We start from the raw sequence: 12,541 nt of genomic DNA on the forward strand, positions 1-12,541 counted from the left end.
AATCATGGACTTGATCTACATTTTATGGGTTTTGTTCGTTCCAAATATTCATGTAAATTCCAACTCTGGAAATGTATCAGATTAATGCTAAAAGCTAGAATAGAACCACCATAATAGTGGTTAGTTGACAGTCTCTTGGCCACCAAGATAACATGAATATTTGTTTCAAGCAGAAGATTTAACATTCTCTATAAAATCTTACCACATCATTAAATAATGTAACTCAAACTATATTTCTATATTACCATAATTAATTAATTTTTATTAATAATAATCACTTTTCCTTTGATAAAAAAATAGAAAATGTGATATACTATATTTGTTATTTTATGGTATTTTTCAAAATTTTACTATTTAAATAAAATATTTTTATTATATAATTGTTAATAACTTCTAAATATCTGTATGCTACATATAATTATTTTTGTGTATTTTTTTTCGTAATTAGATGATGCATGATTATTATAAATTATGAGTATCGTGGAATACAAATTCATGAGTATTAAAGGAATGTAATTAATGTAAAAATATTAATGTTTTATATTATATATGTAATAGAAAATGAGTCTATTGGTTAATTTGATGGTTGGATTAGTAACTATCTTTTCACGCCTCCCATCCTACATAATTATATCATTGATATTAGCTCTCGGCATTAAAATCTGCCTTAAATCCAATTTATATGTAAATTATATTTAATTATATGTATATCCAGATAAAAAATTATGAATATAACTAATATTTGAACTTATATGCATTTATATAAAATAAATATGGAAATATTTAATATCTGACCGTAATAAATGCTTTCTCATAGCTGATGAATACACGGTCTAGATTCTGTTTATATGTAAAAGGAGGAGTTGTGTAAAAACTTAAAGCTATTTTTTTTTTTGATTGGTTTAAGTAAACTAATATACAAAAAAAAAAAAAAAAAGTCATAAGGAAACTCAAATTTCCCAACCTGGCCTAGAACCAAAGCCATCGGCATCCAAAGCCTAAGCCACCGGGGGTTGTGCAGACGGGTACAGCAGAACCCCTGCAGAGAACTAACCATGCCCAAATCTAACCATACCGGATCGCATGCGCACGGTCTCCATGCCCAAGTAGTCTTACATTAAATGCAAGCGAGATCGAGACCCAGCCCAACTTGACTCGTGCGGGGGACCACAGCAAGACTGAGATCTAATCCAGTTAATCGAGTAAAGGTCGAGCCGGCACAAAGCATTGCGTGGGCCATAAGTCGACTGAAAAGGGCTTGATCGCAGCCCGTGACAAAGATCCAAGCCAGTGGCCCCCCCCCCCCCCGGGTGAAGCACCCCTGAAAGGGACGGTAGGAGACACAGGTACCCTCCAAGGAATTTCCGCCAAGGAAAAAGGCCGTGTTGCTGCTTAAATGGACCACTCACCCGGCCCAAGCGTCGGTCTCGTGAACACGGACCCTCTTGCTCTGAACGCATCCGAGGCTATCCAGGTGCTGTCGTTGTTGGTCCATCTGTCTCTACTATTTCGCCATTCCGTGGATAAGGGCTCGCAGTTTGGAAAATTGCTTGGCTTCAGCTGGTGGTTGAGTTTGGGTGTCCTTGAAACAGCTTCAGTGATGGGGATTGCTTGTTTGTATATGGCTGCTGGCAACTGCATTTTAGATAATTCAAGTTATCATTTTTTTTTTAATCGTAAATTTGATTATTCGATAGAATACGAGACCATGAATGGTACAGTAGGGAGCAGTGCTCATAGTGTACATGTACATGTAAAAATGTTATTAGAAGAAGTAAGGGCTTGTATGGATGCTTCTCGCCACTCTTGCCCATAAACTCTTATCCTTCTCCTAATAAAGGTAGAGTCGTATCTTGCCTTTTTTTTATCGGAAAAGAAAAAGGGAGAGCCTATGAACAACAAGAAATCTTAATGAAAATGTAGCCTTGCAGGTCAAACAGTTTCTGAGCCTTTTTTTTTTTTTTTGCTTAGGTAATTTTTTTTTCTTCACCAAATCTCATGCTAACTTATTCCCACCCACTAGTATATATGGTATATTCCATCTTCCATCTTCCATCTCTCTCTCTCTCTCTCTCTAATATATATATATTTCCTTGTAATGATTACTCAAGTTTCCTTTGAATAAATTTGGATTAGTAAATTACTTTTGGACCTAAATTACTGAATATGTTTGGCCAGGCTCAAAGTCCAATATATTTTGTTTTGGAGCTACGTCTGAAAAAAGATTCTGTTTTTCTTGTATTATAGAGAGGGAAGGAGGGAAGGAAAGAAATTATACATATATACATACATACATACATACATACACACACATGTTGTATGTATGTATGTATGTATACCTATATATTTGGCTAATTAATATTTAGCTTAGTATCTTATTATTAAATTTATGGGATAAAAAACTTTTTTTTTTTGATAGTACGTAGTTAACAGGGAAATATTTATATACAATCAATGAATAAAATTATACAAAAATAAAAATCATATTATCCACTTTAGAACTGGCATCATGCAGGCTGTGATACTAAAGTAAAATAGAAAAGTCACATCTTCTGTGCAATGAAATCAACTCATCAGACCTAGCTTCAGTTGTCTATGGATTTTAAATCATGGCACATACAATTATATACATGCTCATGATCAACATTTATTACACATAAATGCATTACTTCAAATGAAAAGGAAAACATTCTCGTACCAAAAGAAAAGAATCAACCCATTTCCAGGCGCACTTGGAGTCTTAAGCTCATTAATGTTAGCAAAGCAACCAGGCCCATTTCGCCTGTGGGGTAGACCGTATGCCATGCCGAGGCTCAATAAATATTCTGCTCCAGCTCCATGATGCCAATCTTTTCAGCGATTTATCCAGTGCAATCGATCTCCTCAGATAGGTCCCGGCCTCAATAACGAGACTAAGGTTGAAATTAAATCATATAGATATTTATATTTATTTTATTTGACAAATATAAGTATAAATATATATGTTAGTTGGATATAAAAATTCATATATATATTTATTTTAAACGAATACGAGTACAAATCGGATAGTGAAAGTGTGAATATAAATCAGATAATTAAACTTTATGACCACATAATTAAATATATCACTAAATGGATGATCAATTAAGTTAATAATATGTTAATATGATTATTTATTTTCTCTAAAAGTTCATAAATGATATATAAAATTAAATAGTATTACAAATAGAATCGAATATTCGGATACGAATCATATAGTTTTCTATTTATACCCATATTCATTTTTTTTTATGGATATGGATATCAGTCGAATGCATAATTTTCTATCTATATTCGTAAAGATTCAGATATAAAAATAAATCTAGACAGATATTATTCGATCTATTTTCACTCTCAGCTAGGACTGTTGATGACTCCAAATAAAACCAAATGCCTGCCGAATGCCGGATGATCGTGCTACAATGGTGGACCCACCTGATAAGCCCATTGGGCTGCTTATGTAAGCCTCCCATGAATATGTGTGAAAGGATTGACGCCAACTATTTTGAGAGTAAATTCCAGTATTACCCCCTTAAAGATGGCTCTTATAAGTCATTATAATGCATGCCTTCTGTTGGAATTATAATAAAATTATGAAATTGCATATTAAAATTATTGCCATCAAAATTCGATCTAAAATAGGACTCTAGGAAACAATAGAAGGGAAGAGAAAAGCAGAATAGTGTATAACACTAGAAAACAAGAAAAGAGAAAGTAGAATGGTGCATAATTGTTTGAGATGCAAATTTGGCGCCTAAGTTTTTTTGTTTGTAGATGTGGAGTTTTTGTTTCACTAGGGTTGGACTTCGAGTATAAGTAGAAGACTACATGTTGACTTTTTTTATTGGATACGAGTCCTATTAAAATTGGTTATTTGTGTGCCGGCTAATCGGCTATAATAGGCATATCAATTTTAGGTCATATTAGAAATCATTTTTACTCTATTATTAAATTGAATATAAAAACATTAACATTTAAATGTTGAAACCACATAGAAATGTTAAACAATGCCTATTAAATCTACCAAAAAAAAAGAGAAATGTCAGAATAACTCTTATATAGAACTGTCATATATACTAATCACGAAGTATATTTACTAGCAAATGTTTTTAAATTGTTATATATATTAATAACAGAAAGCAGGAATGTTTAATTGTCACACAATCAATGAATGGTTCCGTGGTCTGGTGGTCAGGACATGTATTGGACTTTGAATGCAGTAGCCTCAGTTTAAATCTGAACGTACGTTATTTTAAATAGCAGGTGCTAACTGGTTTGGTAAAATTATTGAATATTGATTTCGATAATCTATATTCAAATCTCACCCTCATCTGAATTTTAGCCAGGTCTCCTCCAAATCTAGTTCTCAAAAATTTTGTCATGCAAGGACCCAACAAAAATAATTGCAATCTATTCTAAGAAAACCAAGTTTCTGTTTTGATGATGAATAATACTGCCAGGTTTGAGGCTGTACCCTCTTGCTCATTTTTTTGCCTTTTTTTTATAAAGGGAGCTCGTCTAATCAGTTCAAATGAGATTTTATATGCTTATTGTCATGGCAAGATCCTGGTACGAACAAGATTTCGCCATGGCCGAGTTACTGGTTTGCACAGCATTAGACATTGATAACGTGTCCAAATTTTGATTGATATATATAAAGTTTTATAATCCAAGATCTCAGTCAAAGGATATCAGTATATTGGCAGAAATTTCCCAATCTTTTTTAACTATCTTCAATTTTTTTTGAATGAATAAAGCTATGATTAGTATCGAGCTGTTAACAAATAGAGCTATGATCTATATCTAAGAGAAGTAATAAAAATCAAATTTAATTTGCTTTGTTGATGAATACTTTGATGTTTTGATTCTTATTTATCCCCAAGAATTTTGAACATTTCAGCTTTCTCAATATTCCCCCATCTTCCACCTTCACTATAATCAAGATCTTGGTTTATTTTGCTACCGGTCGCCTGGGATTCAAGCAAGTACTGTTCTTATTATTTTTCAGTAACGTAAAAAACCAAGCAGCGTGCATGCCAAGAAGCTGAGCAATGACGTACGGCATAACCCGAAAAGAATGATCTGCTATTAAAAAAGCGGTGATGTTAAGTGTCTCGTTAAAAAAGAAAATAAAAAAAAGGAGCGGTGATGTTGCGGAGAGCCAAGGAGTATCTAAAGTAATATTAGCATCATCGATGTTTGAAAAATAAGTTATGACCAAAATTGCTGTTAACAACAAGCCTACCAACTTGGTACCAGGTTTTTCGCCTTTAAAAGCAATTGTTAATAGAGCAGAAATGATCCTACCAACATCATTTATTGAGTTTTTGTTAATCTAGCATTAATTTCTTTCTCGGCATATTTCTTGGATAGTGCCACGTGAACCTATAATTTTTTGTTGGATCAAGTCCACCGCTAAGCTGGTAGACAAGTCCAACCACCAAACAACACGTATAGAAGAACATGTATTGTACTGCTTTTTTGCTCTGTAGTTGAACTGGTCCACTGGTTTAATGTTGGACCTAATCCAACCAATAGCCACTCGATATGAATTATAGGCATCAACACCTGAGTAAATCTTTTAGGCTTAGCCTTCTTTGAAACCTTTATAGATTCTTAAATTAGAAAATAACCTCTAAATATCATTTATTAAAATCTAAACTTGTGATAGAGATTGATAAGGCTAAGAAGCATGTCAATATCACAACCAAGATATCTTAATTGTTGGTACGGTAAACTAGAGGATAGATATAGCCAATTTTTTTTTACATGTCAATCTTTAGCTCTATGGGGTAGGCAGACTTTTTAGATGCGTCTTATATTAAAATTAAAAATTTCTAGATGCTATAGAATCCATGTCCTAGGTCTATTACTAAATAATAGAAGTAATAGCTCATAAAATAATTATAAGCTCTGATGATAAAACATAAAAGAAAAAGTAATGGTAATTTAATAAATTAAATAAAGATTTCATTTAGCAAAGAGATTTAGAGTCGAAAGAAGATCCCTGTATTTGGATGATGCAATATAGTAAAGAATTTAAATACCTGCTACTACTACTATTATTATTACAACGTAATAGTCAGCATATATGACGGATCAATACTTAAATATCTGCGACTAAAAATCCTTAAATTGGCGATTCCAATTTCCAACGTAACACTGCGTCGTTGTTTTGAGACCTGGTTTCGTTCGTCCGGGGGGAGAAATTAATGGTCACCATGGACGGGAGACTGGAAAAGGACACGTCTCCCATTATAGGAAAAGACAATAAGATGTAGCCCTCTGCACCCCCTCTCATTTTCCTTTCATGAAAGGGTGGACGGCCTCTCCAGCCGATATGCGTGCAGCCGCTGGCGTCTCCGAGCCCCTCCTTTTTTTTTCTTTTTTTTTTTCTCAGTTCATGGAGCCCCCTCCTTTTGGATCTTCTCCTCCAACAAGATCACGAGCCCTCTCCCTCTGTCTGTGTCGGCCCCCCCACTAAACTTTAAAAGCGCTCAAAATTACTCATCCACAAGAGCATAAACCACACAAATAATTAGAAGTGAGAGAGAATGTCCAAACAAAACCCTCAAAACAAATCAAAGTAATCTTCAAGAAGTTGTGGTTGACATCCAACCTCCCCCAACTCAAATACTCCAAGACCCCAATCAAACCATTCTAACACATGAAAGTCCCCCACTAGCCCTCTCCCCCACCCCTCTCTTCCAGACTCTCCAGCTACCCACCCCACTTTTCGGAGAAACCAGCTTCATAACCGCACACAGGTATAATTTAGGAGAAGCTCTTCCTTAAATCCGATTCCCATGCAGTTCGTATCACAACGACCACATGACAACTATCCTTCTTGTGTGTCGGCCAGCTAAGTAGCTTGCTAGAGCTAGATTCCTGGCCTCTGTCTGTGCCTATATATCCTTCTTTTGTTCTTCTCTCTGCCTTTTCTTCTATCGGGATGCTTGCAGTCTCACCGCCGAGAGGCTCCAATGGTGAGGAGAGAGATGGGGAGGTCGGGGGATTGGCCGGCAACTTCTCCGATGACACCTTGCTGGAGGATATCAACTTTGATGACCTCTTCATGGGGTTTGATGACCGGGACACACTGCCGGACCTCGAGGTGGATCCTGCTGAGTTTTTTTCAGATGGACCTCGAGGTGGAGAGGCCTCATCGGGGATGGTTATGGCAGTGGAGTCGGCGGTGGGTTCGGATGGTGGGGGTCAAGAGAATGGATTGATGGAAGGGGAGATGAAGGTAGAGAAGGATCTGAGTCGACGAGAGGAGGTCACGAGTGCGACGACAAAGGAGGACACAGTGGCCGTGGCGGCGGAGGTCAGGTCGCCGTCATCGGAGGCCGATAGAGGCCGGAAGTCAACGGCAACGGCAACGAAGAATTCGCAAGGGAAGCGGAAAGTGAAGGTAGGCGTTGCGAAGGGGTATTGGCCGCAGTGCAACCATGGCTGAAACTCTCTCTCTCTCTCTCTCTCTCTTCCCTCTCTACTCCTCTCTCTCTCTTCCCTCTCTACTCCTCTCTCTCTCCCTCCTCTCCTCTCTAGATAATAAAAATTCACATAGATCCTGGGAGGAAGATATCACGAGAACCACGACTCCATTAGTAGATCTGATCCAATGGGAGGTGTTAGATGGTCCTTTAACGTGAAAGGAATAAATAGATATAGTTTTAGAGCAAAGGTAGTGACTGTTTCTTGCCGATTGCTTCATCCTAGGAATACTTGTTTGAGATCATCACCATCAAAAAAAAAAAACACCTACGTTTCAGGATTTTCATTTTTTCCAAGTACAAGCTATGGATCTGTGTGTTTATATTTCCTAGTATTCTTGCTTCTTATATCCAATCATAAGGTGCAAATTATAGCTAAAGAGAATGCCACTAACACATTACGAAAATTCGCATAGATCTGGGGAAGAACGGTATCACGAGAAGCATGTCTCTTTTTGTTTTTTTGTTCAGGAGAAAGGGGACTAATGGGCAGTCAGCCGCATTAGTCACCTGAAACTTTTATTAATGAAGAAGAAAAGGTTAATGGATCTTATCCTTTATGGATAATATTTTCTATCATTTTCTTAGCTTACTTTTCTACTAATCAATGGCTGACGTCTCAGGTGGACTGGACGCCGGAGTTGCATCGAAGATTTGTTCAGGCAGTGGAGCAGCTTGGAGTAGATAAAGCAGTGCCATCGAGGATTTTAGAGCTCATGGGGATCGACTGCCTCACTCGACACAACGTCGCAAGCCATCTGCAGGTACCATTCTTATTTCTCCTTTTTGCACATCTCTCATCTAAATGATCTACTCTCTTTCATCCCCCTTTTGGATGAAAGTGTCGGTACTGTTGAGAGGTCTATTTAGCTCCAGCGTCCAGTATACGCAGATATGATGAGAGAAGGGAAAACCAGCATTAATTTCTTTAAGTTATTAGGACGCAATAAAGGTTTGGTTCAGTTGAGGAATTATACTGTAAATGCTGAAGATGAATACATAAATCTGACCCCAAACATGTGAAACATGATATTCTGCTGTAGTCATGCATTTTCAGCAGTGGAGTTCTGAAATATAGTGGAAATCCAATTCGAGCTGGTTTCATGGTTAGTTTTCTAATATGAAATGTGTAAAACTTGTGTCACTGATTATTTCTCTTCGTCTTATTTGATGTTTCTAAACAAGGGAAAGGTGCTTTTCTTTTCTTCATTCTTCCTCCATTTTTCCTCACTAGTACTCCATTATAGGGCAGCACGCCATGATTGCTCGCTCGTATGACTATTCAAGCACGAGAACCAAAAATATGAAAACATAATTGGAATCTCTGCCAAGATTGGATAAATTTACTTCTTCGCTGGATTCCTTGCACATAGTGAAATTAAAAGAATTCAAACATTTCGGGAAAAAAAAAAACACAAAAGCCTTTGGTCCCATTTAGAGAAGCTTTTGGCGTGCCAAAAAATACTTTCTAGCTCTCCAAAAGTACTTTTAGATAAAATAAAAATATTTGATGAAATTTTTGGAGAGCTGTTTTAACTTTTTGAGAGAAGCTCCATTTTGGAGCTTCTTCAAAAAAGCAAAATGGAGCTTCTCCAAAAAAATACTTTTAGGAATCATTAGGAAGCTGTTTTGAGTTATAATATTTTTTTCTTTTTGGACCAAAATACTATAACTAGAGAATTTATTAGAGAGATAAATGGTCATCGGAAGGGTGAAAAATTAATTTACGCTAATACTTATAATATTTTATACCTTTAGCATTATATTATAATATAAATATAATATAATATAATAATATATTATAATACATTAATATGTTATGTTAAATAATTTAATATTATGTTATATTATCTCTGAAAGAATGAAAAATTAATTTACGCTAATAATTATAATATTTTATACCTTTATTATTGTATTATACTATAAATATAATATAATATTATATTATATCATAATATATTGATATATTATGTTAAAATTTAATATTATATTAAATTATTATGCTATAGTATATAATATTATATTACTAGATTATAATAATATTATATTACATTATATTAATATTATACTATATCATATAAGTATGTATTTATATATTATATATTTTATTATGCTCTGTTGTAAATACCATATGATGTCTTTTATGGTTATTTTATCATACTAAAAATACTTTCTCAGTTTGTTCATCAAATACATGTTAAAGTTCCACAGCATTTTAAAAATGTAATTACTAAACAGCAATCAGTTTTTTATAAAAATTTTACTTTCAAAAGTTCTATCTTCAAAAATTTTACTGTCACCCGCTCTCCCAAACGCAGTCTTTATCCTTTTCTTTCTTCCTTTTTTTTTCATTGTCTTTTAAAGGCCTAAAAAGTAAAAACTTTAGGTGAATTCACCTATCCAACTGACAATTTACTGTGCACAGAAATATAGATCTCACCGTAAGCATCTGCTCGCGAGGGAGAAAGAAGCTGCAAGCTGGAGCCAGAGACGGCAAATATATTCACCCTGCGGTGCCAGTGCAAAAAGGGACATGAACCCTTGGGTTGCCCCCACCATTGGATTCCCTCCACGTCCTCCTCCTCCTCCTCCTCCAATGCAGTCTTTTAGACCCTTACATGTTTGGGGGCACCCCACAGCAGACCCACCATTAGTGCACATGTGGCCGAGACATCTAGCCCTGCGGACTCCCACTCCGCCGTGGGCTCCTCAGCCACCTCTTCCTCCACCATCAAACCCTTCTTATTGGCACCACCATTACCATAAGGTACCTCCTCTTCTCACTCTCTCCCTCTCTCTCCCCATCTCTCTCTCTCTAAACTGTTTTTTTTTGTTGCAGGGCCCTCGAGAAGGTTGGGTACCACATACCCTAACACAAGGAACTCCTTGCTTCCCTCAGGCATTCCCAACGGTATATATTCACCTTCTCTTCATGATCATCCTATGAAATGTATGTGAAGAGGTTGGTACCTTACTTTGTGGAACAAATTAAATGCAGAGGTTTCCAGCTCCACCAGTCCCGGGTGTTCTTCCCTACCCCTTCTATAGGGCACTTCTTCCTCCCGCCACAAAGCACTCTGTTCCGCAGCTTCAGCTCGATGCTTATCCTGTAAGTTTCGTATCATTCGTCTCACTTTGAATCGGTGCTGCACAACTTATTCACTCATATATTAGTTCAAAGTTAAAACATTATGATTCAATTATTTTCTGACAACTTGTGTAGACTACCAGGTGAAATATAGAGTAATCTAGTCTTCTGGAGGGAAAAAAAAAACATCTAGTAATTTATTGGAGTCAAATAAAGGCGGTTAAAACAAGTACAGGAAGATGCTACTTATGCATGGACAGTCCGCAAGACACGTTGTCTGAGTTTGTCCAAGTCCATGTGGTTGATCAGGGTACGATAGATTCCACGCCCATCTCTGTGGAACATCAGAATAGTGGGGTTATTCTGCCTTGTCAACTTGCTACGTATCATGTAGGCCCCTCAGCTTTGGGCTAGTTGATTTCGTGAACTAAAACCAAGGTAACAGAAATAAAAATTTATGAAAAAAAGCCGAAAGATGGGCATTTGTTATAGAAGGCTCAAGAGGCGTTACCCATAAAATTAAAGATGTTCAAGAGGAAAAGAAAGGGGGGGCTAAGCAAAAAGCACTACTGATTTATACGGGTGAATGTCATGCAGGACGGTCTTTGTGAGTTGTGTTTGGTTCATGCACCAAAGATGATTTTAAGTATTAAGAATGTAAAAATTGATAGAATGGAGAATGTAGAGTCACATATTAAGAAACACGATCAGAAATTCTAACTTGTCTTAGCTGAAGTATTTGTAGATCCAACATAGAAGTAGAAAAATTGATGTCAAATATGATGAAGTACAAGTATTCAAAAATTGCAGGAAACTAGAATTGACTTCTGAGTTCACAAACAAAAAGAACCTCGTTGAGTCTTCAATTAGATGGCATGTCTATTAGAACAAGAATAAGGAAAAGGCGTTTGCAGAAGCTACTAATGCTATCGATAGGGCATTGTGTTGTATGGAATAGATACATGAACGCACCTTGATATATTCATTTTGTAATGTTTTTTGAGGAAAAATTTCATTCTATAACGTTATCCCCACAATATAGTTATTTCAATATTCTAATATAGTGCAGCTCATGCATATGTGATTTTTGATCCACTAATAATATTCGTAAACCTATCTCTTTATTCCTCATCGTTTCTCCAGTCAAAGGAAAGTATAGATGCAGCTATTGGAGATGCTTTAGCGAAGCCATGGTCGCCATTACCTCTTGGGTTGAAGCCTCCCTCATTGGAAAGCGTACTGGTGGAACTACAGAGGCAAGGTGTGTCAAAAGTACCGCCAATGTGTGGTTGATATCATGTCAACAACACCTTGGTTTCATGGCCAAGGCCAACCCATCAAGATTTCGTCGACATGTCTATCTCTAGATCTTAGAGTTAGTGGAAACTCCTTTCAATCTTTTCGTGAGTAGGCCCACTTTACTCATTTGTACTTGTGTGAGACTCTCAGGCTGCACGAAGATGGATGAAAGAACAAGCAGGCAACTCCTTACTTTTTGTAAGCCTATGCGTGTTGTACTATAATGAGAGCAATTTTATTTGCATTTAATGATTGTAGTAGGACTGTTGTTATTATGCTCGCTTAAGGATATGACTACTAACTTGAAAGAGCAGAAATTGTCCTACATTGTAACACCATAAATGATACAATAAGGATTGGGTTGTAAACTACTCTCGTCCTCTCTTTACTGTACCAGGAGAGAGTCATATATATGCATGGTGATGACAATAACGAGCTCACGAACGTGGCTACATGCATATAATGTACATTATATACAATAAAAAATATTCTTTAACACACGAGACTCATAAAATCTCTCTTCTCTCTCAAAAAAAAAAACTTGCAAATACGTGCATGTTAAACAAAAGGTGCAGAGGAATAACCTCCACCGTGTACTTCACAAGCGAAACATCAAGGAGGCCAAGACCTGTATCTGATA

The 12,541-nt window shown here is 36.3% G+C and overlaps 1 protein-coding gene across 1 annotated transcript; it reads left to right on the forward strand.

The window, feature by feature from the left end:
• Window positions 1-6,328: 6,328 nt before the first annotated feature.
• On the forward strand, window positions 6,329-12,269 carry LOC103702471 (putative transcription factor GLK1). Its single transcript, XM_008784916.6, has 6 exons — window positions 6,329-7,432; window positions 8,138-8,278; window positions 9,940-10,281; window positions 10,354-10,425; window positions 10,513-10,623; window positions 11,746-12,269. Exons 1-6 carry the CDS (start codon window positions 6,971-6,973, stop codon window positions 11,893-11,895), a joined length of 1,278 nt encoding a protein of 425 aa, XP_008783138.3. The 5' UTR covers window positions 6,329-6,970; the 3' UTR covers window positions 11,896-12,269.
• Window positions 12,270-12,541: the final 272 nt, after the last annotated feature.

Source organism: Phoenix dactylifera, chromosome 5 (genome assembly GCF_051530095.1).
Source record: "Phoenix dactylifera cultivar Ajwa chromosome 5, Ajwa_hap1_PhDact_Kaust_v1.1, whole genome shotgun sequence".
NCBI lineage: Eukaryota > Viridiplantae > Streptophyta > Magnoliopsida > Arecales > Arecaceae > Phoenix > Phoenix dactylifera.

Excerpts from the sequence above, each read along its gene's own strand:
- LOC103702471 (XM_008784916.6), top strand. The coding sequence starts at position 6,971 with ATGCTTGCAGTCTCACCGCCGAGAGGCTCCAATGGTGAGGAGAGAGAT. Across the intron at positions 8,279-9,939 it reads ACGTCGCAAGCCATCTGCAG|AAATATAGATCTCACCGTAA; the intron begins GTACCATTCTTA and ends TACTGTGCACAG. Across the intron at positions 10,282-10,353 it reads GGCACCACCATTACCATAAG|GGCCCTCGAGAAGGTTGGGT; the intron begins GTACCTCCTCTT and ends TTTTTGTTGCAG.